A 21,974-nucleotide genomic window follows, 5' to 3' on the forward strand; every position below is an offset into this window, starting at 1 on the left:
GTTGTCTTTGTCTCTCACAATCATGGCTGGTTTTGTATGACTCAGCGACATGTGGTTTGGGTGACATGAGAGAATCTTGATAATTAAACACATGGTCTATAAGACAGACCCTTTGAAGATTATAGGGATTCGCATAACAGCAGCCAAATGGTTTCCATCTTTGTAACATGTGGGTGAAATAAAACTCACTTTGAACTGTCGAATGAAAGACAAAGATGGCAAAAGCACTAAAGTGGAAAGAGAATGTGTGACAAATAACTCAGAAAAGTCTTCTTCTATTTCTGCAGGATGAACCAGGCTCCCACCAGTGGTTTTGAGGAGGATGTGGGCAGCAGGACAACTCATCACGTCATGTATCCAGAAAGTGCCATAGACCTGGACAATATTACTAGTCTGGTGCTGATCCCTTTCAAGACTCTGGATCTGCAGTGGATTATTAGTGCTCTGACCACTGGCACTATTAAACAGTAAGTGAACATTAAAGCTGCGCTCATCTATAATTCCACATTCAAAATGGATTAAATATTGATGCATAATGTGAAAGACTGTCAGTGAAGAACCCACAGAGAGTTGTAACATAATGTCATTCTTCTCACTAATCTTATATTATGGGCAGCAACTTGTTTAAATTCACCCGCTCTCATCTTTACTGTTTCCACCTGTAGGCGGTGGACAGGCTCCATCTGTTCACCACCAAATTGCTGCCAAATTTAACAGCAACATATTCACTATTTAGCAGCTAAAGAGTTCTTTTTTTTCCTGAGAAATCCTATGTTTTTCAGTGAACTCCAAATCAATGGAGAAATGGCGCTTTGAACCTTCTGCATGCCTAAAGCTGGGCATATATACGGCTATACGGCTCGAAGCTTTGATACGACCTGAGTGCTCACACTGTGCGTCCAAATTTGCGTCTAAATATTATATAACTAATATATAACACAAAATCTGTCTCTCTCTCCCTCTCTGTCTTTCACTCACACAGACACACACACACGTACCACCATCAACTTTGCTAAATTGCTAATGAAGAACATAATTGAGCAGCAATGTCCATCCAGCTCTTTTCTCGGTTGTTGCAGTCGTGATAGTTTTGTGAGGCCACATCGAAAAGGTTTGCCAAAGTTCTACAAGTTGGGCCTCCACCGCTTGTGTCCAGATCACACGCTGCACTGCCATTCTGCTCTGTCTCTGTCATTTCCATTTCTGTGTTTGTGCATGCGCAGTGTGAGAGGTTGCGTTAAATCGACTCGTGGCACTGCTTCAGCAGTGCAATACCCTCACAGGAGGCGACCAGGATTTCAAACAGGTTTGATTTTCTCGTGGCCACACGATTGCTGATTGGGAGCTGGCGGCGAGGTGTTAATTGCTTCGCATTATCCCATGTATACTACACGATGCATGACACACGATTAAGGCGAAACTCGTGCCGATCCCCAAAATGGTTGCATAAGTGAAAAATCATCCCAAAATGGGCCAAAAATCGCACAGTGTATGCCCATCTTAAATGGGTAGTTTGTTGTTAACAAGGTCTAAAGTGACTGTTGCATTGCCCACAACTGACCTTGAACATGTCACTAGCCTATTGCAGATGAACTCAAAGATAATAAAAAAGGCCAGTTGATGCTTATCCAGAATTTAGAGCTGTAACAGTAGATGTCACAGGTTTTCCAGAATGGATACATAAATGTTTAGTCAGTATGAGCTCATTAGAAGGTTTTGTTATTTTAGCTTTAAAGAAATGTATTAAACAAAATGTATTAAATTGTGGAATCATTTAACATATCATATTTTTATGTATAACTATATTGACACTTAAAATTGATCAATAAAAATAACTTAAGTCAGAATTTTTAGGTCCAAAAATAGATTTAGCCAGACCTGCAGCAGCCAGTTTTTATGCAGGAAAAATATTTTGTTCTTTTGAACTGTATTAATTCTAGACCGACCATAATGTATTTATAAGAAGTTAATTACAGTAAAGCATAAACACAGATCACAGGTAATTTTTTTATATATAATTAGCACAAAAGTGTGTCAAAAATCCGGAGCCAAAATGATAATCTTTCTCTGGCCGATCACTTTTGGAATCTCGCTTTTTAGTCTATTAAAAAGTAACAACACTCAAAAAAGAACCTCTGGGAAAAAACAGAGTTTGCTGCAAAACTGATTGTTGACAAAAAGAGCAGGGTCATTAGTCAAAGAATCAAAAGTGTCCCCAGAATGTTTCCCATAAGCACATGCTCCAACAGTGAAAAGAGACTCTTCTGGGCCCTCACTTATATACAGGGTGGGCCATTTATATGGATACACCGTAATAACATGGGAATGGTTGGTGATATTAAAGTCCTGTTTGCGGCACATTAGTATATGTGAGGGGGCAAACTCCTCAAGATGGGTGGTGACCATGGTGGCCATTTAGAAGTCGGCCATCTTGGATACAACTTTTGTTTTTTTTAATAGGAAGAGGGCCATGTGACACCATCCATCCATCCATCCATCCATTCGCTTCCGCTTATCCTTTTTCAGGGTCGCGGGGGGCGCTGGAGCCTATCCCAGCTGTCATAGGGCGAGAGGCGGGGTACACCCTGGACAGGTCGGCAGTCTCTCGCAGGGCCAACACACAGGGACAGACAACCTTTCGCACTCACATTCACTCGAACATTCACACCTAGTGGCAATTTGGATTGACCAATAAACCTATCCCCACAAGCTGCATGTCTTTGGACGGTGGGAGGAAGCCGGAGTACCCGGAGGGAACCCACGCAAACATGGGGAGAACATGCAAACTCCACACAGAAAGATGTGATGGTAGAATTGAACTCAGGACCTTCTTGCTGTGCGGCAACAGTGCTAACCACCGTGCCACCGTGCTGCCATGTGACACATCAAACTTACACACATCAAACTTATTGGTAATGTCACAAGAAAAACAATGGTGTGCTTGGTTTCAACATAACTTTATTCTTTCATGAGTTATTTACAAGTTTCTGAACACTTATAAAATGTGTTCAATGTGCTGCCCATTGTGTTGGATTGTCAATGCAACCCTACTTCTCCCTCTCTTCACACACTGATAGCAACACCGCAGGAGAAATGCCAGCACAGGCATCCAGTATCCGTAGTTTCAGGTGCTGCACATCTCGTATCTTCACACTATAGACAATTGCCTTCAGATGACCCAAAGATAAAAGTCTAAGGGGGTCAGATCGGGAGACCATGGGGGCCATTCAACTGGCCCACAACAACCAATCCACTTTCCAGGAAACTGTTCATCTAGGAATGCTCGGACCTGGCACCCATAATGTGGTGGTGCACCATCTTGCTGGAAAAACTCAGGGAACGTGCTGGCTTCAGTACATAAAGAGGGAATCACATCATCATGTAGCAATTTCAAATATCCAGTGGCCTTGAGGTTTCCATTGATGAAAAATGGACCCACTATCATTGTACCCCATATACCACACCAAACCATTACTTTTGTTGGTCCAACAGTCTTGGAGGGATCCATCCAATGTGGGTTAGTGTCAGACCTATAGCGGTGGTTTTGTTTGTTAACTTCACCATTCACATAAAAGTTTGCCTCATCACTGAACAAAATCTTCTGTGTGAACTGAGGGTCCTGTTCCAATTTTTGTTTTGCCCATTCTGCAAATTCTGTGCGCCGATCTGGGTCATCCTCGTTAAGATGCTGCAGTAGCTGGAGTTTATCCGCCGAAGGGATGTTCGACTAATGCCACTCTCCAGTGACATGCGGCGAGTGCTACGCTGTGGGCTCTTGCTGAATGAAGCTAGGACAGCCACTGATGTTTCTTGATTAGTGACAGTTTTCTTGCATCAACATTTTGGCAAATCCAACACTGAACCAGTTTCACGAAACTTAGCAAGCAATTTGCTAACTGTAGCATGGGAGATGGGTGGTCTCGTAGGGTGTCTTGCATTGAAATCTGCTGCAATGACCCGGTTACTGCGTTCACCAGATATCAAAACAATTTCGATCCGCTCCTCACGTGTTAACCTCTTCGACATGTCAATGGCTGTGAACAAAGAGAAACTTGTAAATAACTCTTAAAAGAATAAAGTTATGTTGAAACCAAGCACACCATTGTTTTTCTTGTGACATTACCAATAAGTTTGATGTGTCACATGGCCCTCTTCCTATTGAAAAAACAAAAGTTGTATCCAAGATGGCCGACTTCTAAATGGCCACCATGGTCACCACCCATCTTGAGGAGTTTGCCCCCTCACATATACTAATGTGCCACAAACAGGACTTTAATATCACCAACCATTCCCATTTTATTATGGTGTATCCATATAAATGGCCCACCCTGTAGAGCAAAGAGCCACCGACTCTTGTCTTTGTTATTTAAAGTAAAAATCATGTCATGTATCACAAGCATACACAATATACAAGGATCGATATGCTGGCTACACCATGAATCGTCACTCATATGGCAAACATATCAGGCACAGCTTGACCTTTCCAGCATGCCTGCTACACAACACATCCCATCTACTCCCACTGTGTTCTGCCTGCTGACTGTATGACAGCATACTGTGGCAGTGCCAGCATGTAAGCATAGCCATGAGGTCAAATAGAGTTTAATTCTCAATAGTTACACAGAGTTCAGTTAGTCTATTTTTATTGTGTAACTAGACAATAAAAATGTTTTTCCACACAGGTTTCATGTAGCATAGATCATCCGAGAAGCTTCTTCAGTTCTAAGGTCTAATGGTGGGGACCTTAGAAGTGAAGAAGCTTCTCGGATGAGAGGCGAAACGTCTTCAAGCAACTTAAAGAAGTCCAGACACTTTTCTTTGCAATCTCCTTTGACTACGATGACCTGGATGACTGAGAACCTTCACAGACATTCTCTTTTATTCCGAGTTGGATGTGATTTGCTTCATTTACCATCTCATTTGTCACTGGAATCAGCTCAAACATTTTCACTAGCATGGAAATGTAAAAGCCCCAAATGCATAATCAGGCATACTTCATGTGCAGCATTCCCAGATTCATTTACATCCTTCAAATACCAGATTGTCACAGCAATCAGACTTGCTCAATATTGCTGTTTGTCACATAACCATAACAAGGATAATCACTCACTTTGAAATTTTCCAGTAAATTTCACCTTCAGTTGTTTCACCCCAGTGAACCATAATCATTAGCTTGATTACTGGACATCCAGGGAAAAAAATGAAGTCACCGCCAATTAATGCCACTGCCAATAACTCAATCACGCCAGCATGTTAGATGGTGCAAGTAGTCAAACAAATATTGCTCATAAATATGCAGTTGTCTTCCAACTCTGCCAAAGCAATCATTCTGCATCATTAAATTTCACTTTGCTGAGAGTAATGTCAGCATTAACCCAACAGCCAGTAGATCTTAAGTGGGAGATATGAGTTATTATCAGTTATTTATATTGTTTTACATTTTCTAAGCTTGTTAAATTAAATGGGGCTTTGAAAGGACAGAACTAGTTAAATGGACATATGGCTTTCTGTTTCTGGATAGGAACAAACCTTGCTGTACACGCACAAAAAATAAAATCTGACAAATCTGCATAACAGCCTGTAGTTAAATAAAAGAACCAGAAGGGCCTGAAAACAAGTTGTCATGTGCAGTACTGTGAAAAACTAAGGACACTTCTATAGCTTGTAGAACCATCTTTGATGCAGGAATTTTCTGTATGACTGTCGGTCACTCACGTCATTGCTTTGACCCACTCTTATTTACAAGGTTGCTTTAGTTCATTGAGATTCGCAGGTATTGTTTATGCAAACTAGGGCTGGGTATCGTCACTGATTTCTAGAATCGTTTCGATTCCGATTCACAAGGTCCCGAATCAATTCGATCTACGATTCGATTCAAGTCGATTTGAATCGGGGAAATTTTGCCTCAGACAGTCAGAAATATTATAATTCAGATCATGCATCAGTACATGTCCATATTTTTATATCTATAAAAATAAAGCTGACACTTGCGAGACTTTATCAAAGGTGTAAGCATCACAGCAGATGCCTGTGTCAAAGTAACTGAGGATAAAACACAAAAAAACACGAAGGTGATTTTCCTGGCCTGGGATTCAAAAAAAAAAATTCTGTAGTAGATCAACAACGAAAGAAAACCATTAATCAACATCTGAACATTACCTGATGCTGCTGAAGTGAAGCAGAGCAAAGTTACAGAGGTAGTTTTTAGTTTTTTGCCAAATATCATGCTGTGCGTGATAGCTAGACATCGCTACGTTGATCTCATTAGTGGAAAGGACATTGTTTAAAGAGGGTTTTTTTTAAGGTTTCTTTAGATGCAACTCTATAAAGCTGTTGTGCCACTTTGTGGAACGATTACTAGTGGAAGACCTAGCATTACCAAGAGAAAGCTAACCACAAAAGATTAAGCAAATTGGAGGCGTTTTGTGTCTGCAAAAAAGAGCTCTAATTAGATTGCAGTGCAAATAATTGCATAAATTGTAATTTATTTTTATTATTTTTTTAAATTATTTGATTTATTAAAATCAGTTCGGTAATATATATATATTCCTGGAAGGATTTTATAAATTTTATTTCTACAGAAGAAAGTTGAAAGTGGGGAGTTTATTCAACAACATTGTTATAAGACCATGAACCAATGAATCTGTATTATATTGAAGCTGTAAAATTTTTTAATTGGTATATGCTGAGTTTTAAGTATAACTAATAATCTGATATGCATAGAAATCTGTTGGGTCCATGAAAAACTGTTTTTTAAGGCTTGAAAAGTCGATTCCCACCTTCATAGTGGTCGCAGCAGATGGCTGGCCGTCCCTGAGCATGAGGTCTCTTCCTGTTAAAAGGGAGTTTTTCCTTCCCAATGTCACCAAGTGCTTGTTCAAAGGAAGCTGTTTGATTGCTGGGGTTTTCTCAGTATTGTTCTAGGGTCTCTCATTTTGCACTAGATGAATTAAATTGAATTAAATTGAATTTGCTTTGCGTATGTGAATCTTAAATAGGATCTGTGAGACTCTCCTTTCTCTCACAATAGAGTCCTGTCTTTCACTTTAGTGACTATATTGTTGTAGGACAGCCATGTCTCCTAATGCACGTTTATGGAGGCTGCAGGTCTGTCCGCAACTAAAATATTTAGGAATTTTCAGACAAATATCAAATGGATGCATATTTATTTCCCACAGGCTCCTCTTGACTGGGTCTTTGCCCCCACTGTGCCCACTTGAATTCCTGGAAACACTTTTCTCTGTACCATCTTCTTTCTTTAAATGAGACACACTTAGGGTTTTTCTGACAGCTAGGATGGGTGACTAAAATGTAAGCACAATTACTTTGCAAAGGCCAAGAGTTTGTGTTATCCTATTCGAAAAGAATGTATGTTATTCCTATTTTTTTTTTTTACCATTTAATAAGTTTAACAAATTTATACTATGTTCAAGTAGAAGAAACCTCTATTAACAATTGAGTGTAAACATTTTTTCTTTCTTCACTTTGCTGCATTTTCTTTTGGTTCTTTATGAAGAATAAATCTGAGGGTTTCCAAAAAAATCTCTCCTGAAAAATACCCTACATGCTGCCTCTGAGGCCACAACCTTGATTAACCTTTTTTCTAATTAAACATCTTTATCTTTATTGTAGTTTGCCATGTATTTAGTTTTCATTTGAGCCTAGTAGTTTATCATGCAGTGTGTGAACATATGCACAAGCAGAGTGTGGAATTCCCATGGAGTGTAAATTAAGTTTATTAGCTTCTTTATTTAGGAAAGTAGAGAGTCCCATTTTTTGCATGTGTCTCTGTTTCCATTTGTGATGCGCTACAATCCACACAGCCTAAATGCAGCCACCTCACAGCACTGCACACACACCTCTATTTAAAAATCATGTGTTGTCACTAACAGCTCTGATGTGGGGAACGATGCAAAAAAAGAGGCTGACGGTGAGCATTAGTCACTGTAATGACTGCAAACTCTGTTCATGAGGTTTTAATTACTTTGCCTGATACAGGTGAGGAGGGACACTGGGCATTCATTTTTATACATCATCAGTGGCATTTCATTACAAACATGTAACCTGCCAGATGGTGTTCAGCAGAACATTTCAGGGGATGCTTTAGAGCTGGGGTATCAAACTCATTTTACATTATGGGCCCCATACAGCCCACTTTGATCTCAAGTGGGCTGCACCAGCTAAAGTCCCTTTTCTGTCAGTATAGAGAAGTTTATTTGTACATTTAATCCTGAAGATTAATATTTTCTTAATATAAGGAAAATACATGCAAAAGTATGTTTCTGTAATACATGATTTGGGCTTAAATTATTAGAAGTGAATGTGTAAAATTACAGAAGCAGTTCTGGTAACTCCAGACTGTCCTGTAAGTATAAAACTGAAAGTTTATATTTTTTAACAAATTTTATTTCAACGATTGTAAAAACTCTGTTTATCTATTATTTACTCACTTTGTTATAGTAGGACTGCTATGGTCATGAGAGAAGTCTTTATTAGTAAGAAGAGATTTAAAATTTATGAAAATAAAGTTAGAAATCCAAAATTTATGCCATCCTTCACATTCTCCAAAGCACTCCAGCTAGCTGGGTTGGAGTCTTTGTTGGGCCAATTCTGGCCCCAGGGCCTTATGTTTGACAACCCTGCTTTAGACAATTCAATGGTCTAAACTCCTGTAATTTTTCTTGTCTTACAGCACATATTTACCTGTGATGTCCAGGATAAAGGCAAATAAAGATAAGGTGAGTTATGACTTTATTACAGCATCAGTAGGCGCCGTTGTTTCAAGAGGAAAATGGGTAAATGACTTTTAAAGAGGGTTCACTGTTGGAGATTCACTTAACCCTCTGATGCATAGTGGTCACTGGAGTGGACAGCTACTAAAACGTACATATCTCTTTAATGCATTGGTTTCTATGGTGGAACTGCATATTAGCCTCTAGAGTGCTCTCTGCTGCCATGCTCCATTGAGGTCAATTCAGTGTTCAGTTAGTGCAACTGCAAGTAAATTTCCTCTGAATCAAAGATGGCAGACAAACTGTCACCCCTGCCGACCACTGCTGGCATATCCTGTCAATCCTTCTATGCTAAAAGAGCCCAACAGGTAAAAAAAAAATGATGATATGCAGTAACATCTAGGGAAGGATATTATCTGTTTGGAATAAGAAATTGTTATGTCTAATATGTAGAAAACTACAATTAACCATGTGTCCACTGTAGTGGACATCATGCATTACCCACTATATTTTTTTAACATAAGTCATAAATTGTCTCACTGTTTTTTGGGACTGTTTTGGTTATAATTAAGCATATAATTGTTACATTTATAAGCTACTCATTTAAAATATATATTTCTGTGCAGATCAGCTGTAGTTTGAGTTACTATAATAATTATTTTATCATATTTTGTAGACTTCAAATGCAGCAAAGAATAAGGCAGCGTACAGAATAGTCCAGGAAATTCCATCCAGCTCCAGTGATGATGATTTCATTGATGAGTGCAGTGATGAGGAGTTCAGTGATAAGTCCAGTGATGATGAGAGTGGCTGCCAGAGCAGAACAGAGACATAGGAACTACGGATGATGAAGACACAGACAGTCAGGATGCAGAAAGTGAGAACGATGAGGGGCAGGATGAAGAGGAAGGTCAGTATGATCAGGGAGCTGTGGGAGATGGGTACATGGCACCTGACCATACTCAAGCCCGCAAAAATATTTGGAAAGTCCAAGACAATGACTTGGTTGGAGACTTGCCTCCTTTTCTAGGAGAGTGGAAATTGAATGTGGAGGGGAAGGATCCCATAGATTTCTTCAGACATCTGTTTCCAGCAGATCTAATTGATAATATAACATACAACACCAACTTGTATGGGAAAGAACTGTCAGTAACAAGAGAAGAGATTCTCCCTCCAGCAATGCAAAAGAGGAAGACCCAGTGGGACCCCACAACCCGTGAAGTGGAGAGCAGTCACCAAAGTAGCCTGTGAGGTCAGGTTTGCCACAGGATATCACTGGCCCCAACTGACCGAGGTGAAAAATGCAAACAGGTGCCATGATGTTGTGTGCACACGGAAGACCAAATACATCTGCATGCAATGCTGTGTGCCATTGTGCCCTGGATGCGTTGCAAACTTTCGCACAGCCTAGGTGTGATGAACATAGAACTGTTTGGAGATGCAGAGACTAAGATGTCAGTTTGTGTTTTCTTCCAGCATGCTACTAAGGGCTTGGTAATACTGTCCTGCATCGTTATAGAACTGTGTAGACTCAAAAATGTTTCTCTTGTTGGAGATAGTTTGCCATATTCAGGTGTAGGATTCATAGCTAGGACTGTTGATTGGTTTTGTTATTTACGTCTAAACATTGGGGCCTTATGAGTTGAAAGTTCCAAAAAAATTGCTGAGATGTTTTTCAAAGGATACAAGCAAACAAGTGTTTGTATATTTACAATAGAACACAAGGTAATTAATTTTTACAGTAAATTCACAGTATTTCATGCTAAGTGCTCAGGCGCATGTAGTCCACTGGAGTGGACAAGTTTATAACTTTATAAAAAAACATATTTTTGAAAAAAAAAGAGTTAAACATTTTTTTTCATGTCCTGAGAAGAATAAAAGCACTTAAGAAAAAAATCTTGACCAAGGCTTTCATAATTCATGCATCAGAAGGTTAAAAACAAACCGCTCACCTGGATAGTGTTTTAATAGAAACAGCTGCACTGAAGCCAACTGAGTTATTCTTATGCATCAGTGTGATATAAAAGGAAAAACAGAAGAGCAATTCTCCCTCAGCCAAGTGAGAATCTCAATGACGACGTGATCAGACTGCCAGTAAGAACATGCTTGAAGGCCAGATGAGTCATCCTTCACCAAGTTCTCAACAAGTAGATGAGTGCATGGGTGAACATGTAAGAGTAACGCATTAAGAAAATTTCCACGCATTAAACAACATAGTTCCAAAACCAATAATTTATTTGGAACATACAACAGCACAGGAGAGCCTGTGGAGTGGTTATGAACCCTCCCGCTAATGGAGCAAGGCTTGCGAGCTTGTCGAGAGCTGCACTCTGATAGTTTCCACTTCAAGCATACCACATCAATTTGGCCGTCTATTAAAGACGCAGAATTTTTCATGTTCACATGTTCAACCCTTACACCAGCTTCCCAGCATTCACCTCTAGGCTCCTGGGGAATTTTTACTCATCTCTCCCAAATTTGTATCTGTATCATATTTGCAGGGGCTGATGAGCTCTGAGACTTGATGCCAAACTCATAACTGTATTCAGCTGTTGTAATGAATAAGTCATTCCAGATGTGAAATGTCTGCCCGAAATATAATGAATGTAGGCTACAGCAGCGGCCCTTATTTCCCTTCACGCCGGTGATCAGTCATCGGTCACTCTGTAGCGTGTTGAGGTTTGCGTTGTAATTTCAGTCCCTCTTGCAATGCAAGTGTTACTTTCAGCTTTTGTTTGTGACCTCCTTGTTCAAAGGAGAGTGATTTTGTCATTTTTTAACTCCTTTATATATATTTTTAACCATTTGTGAGACAACATGTTGAATTTCTTGGCATTAGCAACAGTAATGCCAAGTGTATCACATTTGATACATGAGTTTTTGAGGCCTCTGCGTCATCATTGTGATTGTTTTTAACCATAACTTTAATTCCCTTATATGTTTTTGTTGATTTAAGATAAACTAACTGTGAGCAGTAAATTGCACAGAAATGCCAGATGTAGCAAAAGTTATACAAACTAAAACTTATAGATGCAAATTTATTTGAATTTTCTGGCAGTTGTTTCATGGTTCAGGCTTTAAAGGTTTTAGAAAATGATCAGGACGATTAGAATGCATAAATATTTTATAATAAAAGTACTGACATTGAAATGTTTGTGCCATATTTTAGTATAACTTGAACTGCGTATAAAGTAAAGGTGCAATCGGTTATGTTTTTTGTTCACTTCACAAAATTAGACTGCCGTTGTGAGAACCCCAGCAGGGTTAGAGTCACTGCAAATCCATACAAAGTTTTGAGTGAGTACTTGAATTTTTATGAAATGCACTGAATCATTTCTATCCTGATGTGAACGTGTCACAGACCCTGGGTTTTTGGCATTTACTGTTTGATTTCCTATATTTAGTGTTCTGAGTCTTTGGGTTTCATTTTCTATTTAACAATATTTTCCTTGTAGCCTCAGTTTTATATTTATGTTTTCTTACCTTTAGTTTTCTGATCTAGTCTTCTTTGATCATAGTTATGTTGTATAGATCACTTCCTTAGGTTTCAGGTTTTCTGCCTCTCTGGTGTTTCCCTGTAATTTGTTGTCAAATCTCCATCCCTGTGCCAGATGTTTCTTATTATACCTCCTGTTTTGTTTGGTAGTCTTTTGCTCCTGGTGCCTTATATTTCCGTCCGTCTGTGCCTTATTCCGTCTGTCCAGCCAACTGCTCCCTTTTCACCTGATTAGGCCTTTGTGTTTTTAATAGCTTCAGTTGCCCTTTGTGTTTGTCGCAATGTCTGTTTATCTCACTGTTGTTTGTTTTTATGTGTTTGACTGTCATGTATTCTGTTTCTCTGAATTTTTGGACAGTTTTCCACCATTAAAGGTGAGCCTTTAGTTAAACCTGCCTGCCTGTAGAGTTTCTGCCTGCTTGTAAAGCTTTTGGGTCCAAAGTCCTTCAAACTATAACAGAATGGCTCCAATGATGACAGTGCACTCATCCACTGGTCAGAAAGGGTCATGGAGTGGTTTATTGTGTATGAAAATTATGTGAATCACATGCGGTGGTCTTCACTGCAATCATAGCAGAAGTTCAGTGCTTTGAGGTAATTGCACACTTCCCGATTGCATATTCTTTTTAAATAATCGTCACATTTAAAAGATTCAGCCCATCAAACAAATTACAATATTATTCAACTATAGCTTGTCAAAAAATAGAATGCAGTGTTTCACCCTCAGCTGTGAAAGGCTGATGGGTTATTGCCATTACATGATCGGCTGCCTTGGCATCAGAGTTTTTAAATGCAAAAACGAGCGAATGAGGTGAGGTAGGATTTTGAAATTGAAACCATAGGTGCATCTTCTTAAAATTTAGGACGAGTTTGAATCTCAGTGACATAAACTTAAAGGATAAGGTCAGAGGTCAGGTTTTCTGAAAATCTTGTGAATGCGATAACTCAACATTGAAGCGATGTAGGATTTTGAAATTGAAACCATAGGTGCATCTGTTGGAAGCTGATGGGTAGCACTTGCAGCCACCAGTATTTTTTAATGATGATTTTATTTATTAGGGGGAAAAAATATCCAAACCTACCTGGAAGATGTAATTTCACAAGGTAAATGTCACAAGTCAAAATCCAGGCTTCATTACTTCCAGATATGTTAAATCAAGAAATAATTTAAGTCTGATAAAGTAAACTAGGCTAAAAGATCTAAAAACTAACTATGACATGATATAAAGAAGCAGGTGAGAAACAAAGTCATGGAAAGAGTTAAAAGGTCATTTCTCATGGCTTAGGACTCCAGTGAACCACAAATGAGAAAACCTGGTGGAACGCTGGCGAACCTTAACAGGAGTGGCCAGCCTACGAAAATTACTCCAACATTACATTAATGACTAATCCAGATGTCCACAAAAGAACCCAGAAAAAACATCTAAAGAACTGAGATTTCCAAGGTGAGAATCACTTCTGAGAAAAAAAACAACACAAAGGCTCATCTCACATTTCCAAAAAAAAACATCTTAATGAACTTTTGGAGAAATATTCTGTGGACTGACAAGACAAAAGTTGACCTTTTTGGAAAGTTTGAGTTCTCTTACATCTGGATTGAAAAGAATAGCATTTAATAAAAAGGAGATCATATCAACAGTCAAACATGGTGTTGATCGTGTGATGGTCTGAGGCTGTTTGCTGCTTCAAGACCTGGACAGCTTTCCAAATTGATGGATTCATGAATTCTGCTCTCCAGAAAAATCCTGACGGAGATTGTCCACCCTTCAGTTTGAGCTCTGAAGCTCATGGGCTTGATTATGCAGCAGGACAATGATCTGAAGAACACCAGCAAGTCATCTGCATGGCTCAAAAAACAAAAAACAAAATGAAGATTTAGGAGTGGCCTAGTCAAAGTCCAGACTTAAATCTGATTCAGATGATTAATTAAGACCTTATACAGGCCGCTCATGCACGAAAACTCTTTAGTATGACTGAATAAAGACTAACCTAAAAGGAAGAGTGCGACAAAAGACTGAAAAGACTCCTCGCAAACACTTCATTGTGGTTCTTGCTGCCAAGGGTGCCACAAGCATTTTTTAGTTTTAGGGGTCAAGTACTTTCACACCAGGCCATTAATAAATGAAAATCATCATTTAAAAAATGCTGTTTGGTTTTACTCTGTTATCTTTATCTAATACTAAAATTGTTTAATGATCTGAAATATTTAAAGTTGCAAATATGCACAGCACTGTATTAGAGGATCAGTGGCAATAAAAAAATATTTTAATGCAGTCAAGACAATTTCTAACAACTACAGCCACACGAGTGTAGCGTCGACCGAGTGTAGCATCACGCTAACAGGTCATGCCAGTTCTTTAAAAATATCTTTATAAAATCAAATAGAAGACACAAGTCCTGTTTTCAACTTGAAGTCAACGCTCTTTAATCACACAGATGATAGCAGGGTGTTTTTCAGTGGCTACTGACGTCAATTGATTCCATAATATTCAAGAGAAAAAAATTTTGTGTGTTGTGTGATCAAGGTGAAGTGGAGAGTGTATCTTATTTTCTTTTACACTTTACAAAGCATGATGTGGTAAGAGGGTTTATTTTCCTAGAAAGGGCACACAAAGCACATTCTGGGCACATCTTGGCTTTATTTTGTTGTCTCTAAGTTTATACCATTATCCACTTTTCTGAAGTGTACCATAAAGAATTCGATTTGGGGCCCAGCACAATCTGCTCTAGACCGAATATCTAAAAAGCAGTCTGCACTGGTGACTTACATTTCTTCATTTCCTGATTTTGATAAATGACAAAGGAGTAGAAATTCTTCTCACTCTTTTTCAGGTGTTGATTTACAGTCCAACATTTTTCAAATACGTCTACGAATCGTGGCTTGACAGTCATGGACGATATCCTTCGACCGGTTTCCTCAGTTTGCTGCTCGCTGTCCACATATGTGATGAGGTAAGGAGAACTACTCTAATAGGTAACATATGTGACTGCTCAGTCATTCCTGCCAACACCTCCATTTTTCATAAGTTTCTCCCATATTTCCCTGCCAATTCCTTATTTATTGTTTTTCCTTGGATAGTCCTCTAATTTGTGTGACCCTCAAACTTCATTATGAATAACTGTCATCCTGGTATCCATATTTTTGTGTGTTTATCTGATGTGTTCTAAGATGTCAGATTGTTTTAGAAATACAGTCCAAACACTGCAGATAATTTCAGCCTGCAGTGATGTCATACTCAATTACATCAAGGTAAAATGATAGAGTTGTGACCTGGCAAAGATTGAGGAACAGACACAGATAAAATATCCGCACATATCAAGAAATTAAGTATTTAATAAACCTAAAGTGAGCTATTTCAGACCTTCTTTGTTTTCATTTTGATCATTATGGCTTACAGGTAATGGAAATCAAAAATAAAATATTATTAGAATATATTATTTTGAGTTTAAGTAAATTAGTATTCAAGTATTAGAAACATCATGGATCTCCTGGTTTAGTTCAATACACACAATCACAATCGTGGGGAAGACTGCTGACTTGACAGCTGTCCAGATGACTATCATCAACACCCCACAGAAAGAGTGCAAACCACAGAAGGTCATTGCTGAAAAGCCTGGCTGTTTTCAAAGTGCTATATCAGGGCACATCAATGGAAAGTTGGAGATTTATGTTCAGTAGTCCAGTGTCCTCTTTTCAGTGGAGGACACTGGACTTAAGATGAGGACATTCAGCATTTCATTTGAAAGTCTGTCTGTCTCAAAGTCTGGAGTAAGAATGGAGAGGCACAGAATCTGAAAAGAATCCAAGCTTTATGGAGATGCCAATTTAATTTTCCAGCTGGACTTAGCACCTCCTCACACAGCCAGTACTGCTACAAAACGGTTTACTGTCAAGGTTGTTTTAGTGTGCTTGACTGATGAGCCAGCTTGCCTAACTTGAACCCCATAGAAAATTTATGACATATTGACAAGAGAAAGATGAGAAACTCCAGACCAAAAAAAAAAAAAAGACCAATGGAAGAGCACTATAAAAGCAACCTGGGCTAATTCCTAACCAGTGCCACAAGCTGAGTGCCTCCATGCCAATGTGCTTTGATGTAGTAATTAAGAACTAAGTATACCCATAGAGAGTGTAGAAGAGAAACAGCTACCATAGATCAATTTAAAGCCTCGAGATAAACGTTTCTACCATCACTGGTAATCTGGCATATTTCCAGTGTGCCAACGCACTTTTGGGGCCGATCGACTGGTCTGAAGAGCCACTGCACACTGGCTGTACAATCACTGATAGCATCCCATTCGTTCCTTTCCATTACTGACACTGGATTGCACATTCAAATCTCTTAATGCGAGATTTGAATGTGCCCTCAGTGTGGAAGAACAAAACAATAAAAAGAATGAAGTTTTTTATTCAATATGACCCAAAATGAGTGACTGAGGACATAAACGCTGAAGTCTTTTTTTTAACCATTGCTATCACTATCTGGTAGCGTTCAGAAGTGCTTCTGCAAAGATGTTGACTAAACTTCCAATGTCAATATCGCCTTAATGAAATATTGTTCAAATTAAAGAAACACTTTCCTCCAGTTGCTGTAGTTGTTTCACTTGTAGAGACACATTTCTTGAAACATTTCACCCTTTTCTCATAACTCTAAAAACAAAACCCAATTCTCAAACTACATTCGCAAAACCGTTGATTCTTCTGGCAAAATCTAAAAACCCATCCAAACAGTTTTATCTGTGGTCAGAACCACACAAAGGTCTGCTCATGCATACAGAGAGTAAAAATAAGAACAGAACTAAGCTTTCAGTACACCCTAGATGAAACAATGAAAAGCACAGTGTTCAGGGGATGTATCCCAGGCCTTTAAACCTCATATTGATGTCTTAGAAGTCTACAAAAATATGAAGCAAAAACAAAAATGGACAATGGCTGAGATATGTCTCCCTTCTTTAAAAAAAAAGAGAAATTATAGGTTGTGTTTAAATTCAGTTGCTCACCTGAAATTACTTTTCTTGACCTGGCTCCACCTCTTCTCCTCAGATTGTTTCCATTGCTTGTTGAATTGATCAGGCTTGTATTGGTTAAATGGCATCATTAGTGACAACAGCGAACTATTTTGTGTAGACAATGGGCTAGAACCAAATTTTCATCAAAATGAGCCATCATCTGATCTAGCCAAATTGAATTCAGTTTCTGTGTAACAGGCTGTGGGATGAGTGCATCCAGACCATCTACAAATTACAACAATTTCTCTTTTTAAATAAAAAAAAAAATAGGTAGTAGAAACAAAATTGTTTTCTAGTGTCACCAAAATCTCATCACATATCACTGGCCTCATGTGGTGATACTGCACAGTGTATTTCTGTAAAAAATCAATTTCAAAGTTTGCAAAATGCTTCCACAACTGGACTTGTGAAGCAAAGATCGCTCTGTTGATGATTAAAAAAAGGCATTTGGAGAACTTTGGAGATACTGCAAAGTATGTTATTATGCACTAAGAGCATCTGTGGTAGTTTCACTGTGATTAACCTTGTCTCTTACAGGTCAGTGTGTTTGGATTCGGTGCAGACCAGTATGGAAACTGGCACCACTACTGGGAGGAGAACCATTTGGCCGGAGCTTTCCGACACACAGGAGTCCACGATGGAGATTACGAATATAATGTCACCCTGCTGCTGGCAGACAAGCACAAAATCCGAATGTTTAAAGGCAGATGATACCGAGCCCATATGTGCAGCTGGATGACCACCAAATGAACCTCAGCAGCCTTTTAATGTTCGTTACCCACCAAAAGAAGAATTTTGTTTTCATTTTATTTCTTTATTTTACAGATTCCAAAGACATTTTCACTATTCTGCTCAGCCCAGTTTCCTGTCATTTACTGAAGTGGCTGTTTAACAAATGTCACTTCTATTGTCACACCAGGAGACGAGGACAGGCCATCCATAAGACAAAATCAGCACTGCCATGGGAGACCGAGCAGATAATAGTAGAAGGGAGACGAAGATGTATGTTAATAAGCATGTTATTATAAAAAGCTGAAGTTCTACTACATAGTATGTGTATAATCCATATGTCGCTTTTCTATATACGGTAATGATGTCCAGCACTGTGGCCGCCAAAAGCTTTGTATGCTAATGATCAGACCAAGTGCCGTAATTACCGTTAATGTCATTCAATTGCCTCTGTTGCAAACTGTTTAAGTTTAAATTGATACCCAATAAATGTAAAAGCATTTAAAGCAAAACCCTACAGACCTAACATCAAAATGCATTTTCACAATATGGCATTGGTTTTTTACTTTGTAGTGATGGACATGCGAGAAATTCTGCTGTTTTTTGTCAGACCCACCAATTTTTTAATGTGCAACCTGCACTAAAAAGCTATTTATTAACTTGCTTTCCTGATTACAGCTGTAAAATAAAGTTTAATGACACTAAAGGGGTGCTTAAAATTGAACCCAAAATCTAGCCCCAAGAAATTATTTTACTACATTGGGACATTTACAGAAAACCCCCAGGACTACAGCCACATCTATTGGAAATACTTAAGTGTTCAGTCCAAATGTCAAACACTTTGTCATCCCTACATACTAAGTTTTGCAGTATAGTTTAAAAAATAACCATATTGTCAATGCTAGAGCAAAAATTAAGTCTCTATCAAAAAGAGTCTAAAAATGACTATGCACTTTGTTTTGCGTCTAATAAGCTTCAATAGTGCTATGTATTTCGAGCCAAATGTTAGCTGTCTAACCTGCTAAGCTATGATGGGGAACATGTTAAACATTCCTTCTGCTAATAATGCTAGCATTATCATAAAGAGCATTTTAGCATGCTAGTATTGAGCCCAAGTTCGCCTGTGTCTCAGAGCTGCTGGTATATGCAGTGTTTTAATTTTCCCACACTTAATCTTATTTTCTCCTTATTTTGTTGAAGATTTGTGGGCTGTAGTGTTTTTTGTGACACAAGTGTGTATCTCCTAGCAAGTCAGAATTAGCACGGTGACACTAAAAAAAATTAATAAGCTAGTTCCTTAGTTGTCACTCTCTGTGCTCGCTGCGCACTGAGGGTACAAATAAGACTTAGCTTTTTAATCTTATTCTTCTTATTTTGTTGGATATTTCTTGACTGTGATGGTTGAGAAGTAGACACACAAATCTGAGCTAGCACGCTGGTACTCATGGGCTACATTACAGTATCCACCTCCTCTATCCTTGGCTTTTTCAGATATGTCTCAGTCACATAGAGAACAATAGAATGACCACCTCCTTGTGACTAGGAAAAATCAGTCATTGTTTGTACTGACTTTTTTCACATTGGCGACTTATTTCAAATAGTTGGGACCAACAACTGGTTGCCTAAAGGTTAAGTGTGTAACAGTCAACAACTTGTAATTCAACAGCTTGCCACCAAAATTATATTCTCATTATGTCTTTATATATAAGCAAAGTTGCTGAGCGCCAATGTCATCTTGCAGTTAAATGACCGTAATGCAGCAACTACATTATTTGTGGAGGGATTTCTGAATTTTAAATCCATGGTTCTGGTTGGCAGTAGCAGTTAATGTAAATTTCTGTTTAATATGAATTTCTGTGGATACAGACAGCAATGAATTTGTATTTTTCACCAGTTTAACACAGTTGATCACCATATTAACAAAATCTGACCGCATTTAAACGCTAACTTGACCCCATTCAATTGCAAACTGATAGCAGACTAACTCCATCTTATTGCTGTTGCATTGCAATCCTTGAAGTCAGCAAGGATGAGAGTAGTCCCAGACCCAGTCTTTGTTTTCAAAGCAACTTCTTCAAAGGACACCAGTTCAGTCATTTTCATTTTCTCTAGTTGTAGTATCGAATTTTCTACCCACAGTTTAAGTGTTACATACCCAGTGTGTATTAGGAGAGATGACTGTAATGAAAAATCTCTTGAAATTTTCATGAATTATATGAATTATTTCCATCTCTTTGACAGAGGGCTGGCCTGAGCTACATATTCAGAGCACAGACATTACATTAGACAGGATGCAGCGTGTGCTTCAGCTGCTTTCACTAAAAATACCATAATGTGGCACCTTCCTGCGGCTTTATGTGGCGGTGTGGGCGTGTTAATATGTAAAATGTAACCGAGGTGAAACAGAAAATAATGTTTTATTGCTCTTATTTGTTCCCGTGATCACTTCTCTCTCTCTCTCTCTCTCTCACCACTAACCACTGTGGCTCTCTCTCGCTCTCTTGTTGAGCTGAGGTGAAGGGGGTCAGCTTTTGATGTTTCTCACAATTTCAGCACATTCTACATTTGAAATTGTAGAATACCAACACCAACTTAGTTTCTGTTCTAGACAGAAAGAAAGTTTGGTGCTTGGAATTTGTTTCTTTTATTAAATCTGCTGGGCCAAAAGGACTCTACTGGAGACCTGCAGCTACCTGTGGATTAAGAGTTGTGTTATAGCAAAGCAATCAATGAGATTGTGCCATTGGGTGTGATGGAAAAATGATAGAAAGGTTTTCAGTGTTTGCAGCGTAACACAAACAGCGGGTTCTTTGTCATCGATCAGTAACACCTGACATACGAACCAGCCTATACAGGGGTGCCTTATCATTGAAATCAGTGATGTAGTATAAATTTTTTGATGTATTATGTGACACAGTTTGTAAATGAAAAGTATGTGTAAAGTGCCTTACAGTTAAAGTGTACTGTATTGTTGTGTAAATCTGACACTCATATGCTTGGTACACACAGTATAGCTGTCTCATTTATTGTCAGTAAGATGCCAACATGTTTTGCACTTTTTGATGAGGTGTCGCTCTGTTTTGTCCAGACTTTATTAGCTTGCTGATCACACTGAACTCTCACCTTCTTATTTTTACTCACAGACATCTGACCTGAAATGTTGTGCTTGTTCAGATGATGCAGGAGTTAGGCTTAGCTGCAGTAACAGGCTATGATTTGCTCTGTGTGCCTTGTAACAGATTAGAGACATTTGTATGGCCGGTGTCTTTTCTTCATTCCCGCACACACAGAGACAAACCACAATTTGGTTTTTCCTGTCACCATGAATTCATTCAGCTGCCACAGAAAACAACAGTGGTGTGAATGTGTCATACAGGGAGCAGGGAATACTGCCACCTAGTGGACAAAAACGTGGGTCAGCATTAACGTGTTTTGATTTGGTATTATATGATTCAGTATGAACTGGCACTTTTCAAACTGTATTCATTGTTTATCGTTTAAATAAACTGTAAGTAGTGCAGTTGTTTCAGTCTTCACACACACACTAGCTGTGAAGATGGATGTATGTAAGACTAAGACACAAAATAAAGGCTCCAATGAAAAGAATGGGTGACTTCATTTAGTTTTACAGAAAATTGTTAAACACACGGTCTGACACACATTAGGCTGGAAAATTCCTACAACAGCTCAGCTGGTTTCTTATATCTGTTCAAGCCTTTTTGTTTCCTTTGTATTCGTTTTTTTTTACTGATATCTTGTTGGAATTTGTTAGTGATTTATATCAAAGAAAGTTCAGTCATTTAGTGTAAGCCTAACTCAAACACAGTGAACAAAACATTTTAGTTATTTTTTTAGAAATCACAGACACCCTGTCCTCAAGGCTCAAAAAAAGAGGAGCAACATTTCTCTTGAGTGATACAGGTTATAAAACAAAAAACGGTCCTCTCCAGATGATGCCTTTTCAGGGAAGGTCTTGCTTAACCCAGAAGATATTCAACAGCACGGCT

At 38.7% G+C, this 21,974-nt stretch overlaps 1 protein-coding gene and 1 pseudogene across 1 annotated transcript in view; both read left to right on the forward strand.

Moving 5' to 3' along the window:
- LOC146683630 (CMP-N-acetylneuraminate-beta-galactosamide-alpha-2,3-sialyltransferase 1-like) overlaps positions 1–21,596 on the forward strand; it is a 101,280-nt gene extending 79,684 nt beyond the window's left edge. The window contains exons 5-8 of the mRNA XM_085445223.1: positions 288–467; positions 8,693–8,738; positions 15,061–15,180; positions 17,776–21,596. Coding sequence (XP_085301349.1) covers positions 288–467; positions 8,693–8,738; positions 15,061–15,180; positions 17,776–17,949 — 520 coding nt within the window. The 3' untranslated portion in view covers positions 17,950–21,596. The remainder of the gene's footprint in view (positions 1–287; positions 468–8,692; positions 8,739–15,060; positions 15,181–17,775) is intronic.
- Positions 8,838–10,647, forward strand: LOC146683632 (uncharacterized; annotated as a pseudogene).
- Positions 21,597–21,974: the final 378 nt, after the last annotated feature.

Source organism: Copadichromis virginalis, linkage group LG22 (genome assembly GCF_057382275.1).
Source record: "Copadichromis virginalis isolate Kocher_CV1m ecotype Utaka linkage group LG22, C_Virginalis_male_GT1.1, whole genome shotgun sequence".
Taxonomy (NCBI): Eukaryota; Metazoa; Chordata; class Actinopteri; order Cichliformes; family Cichlidae; genus Copadichromis; species Copadichromis virginalis.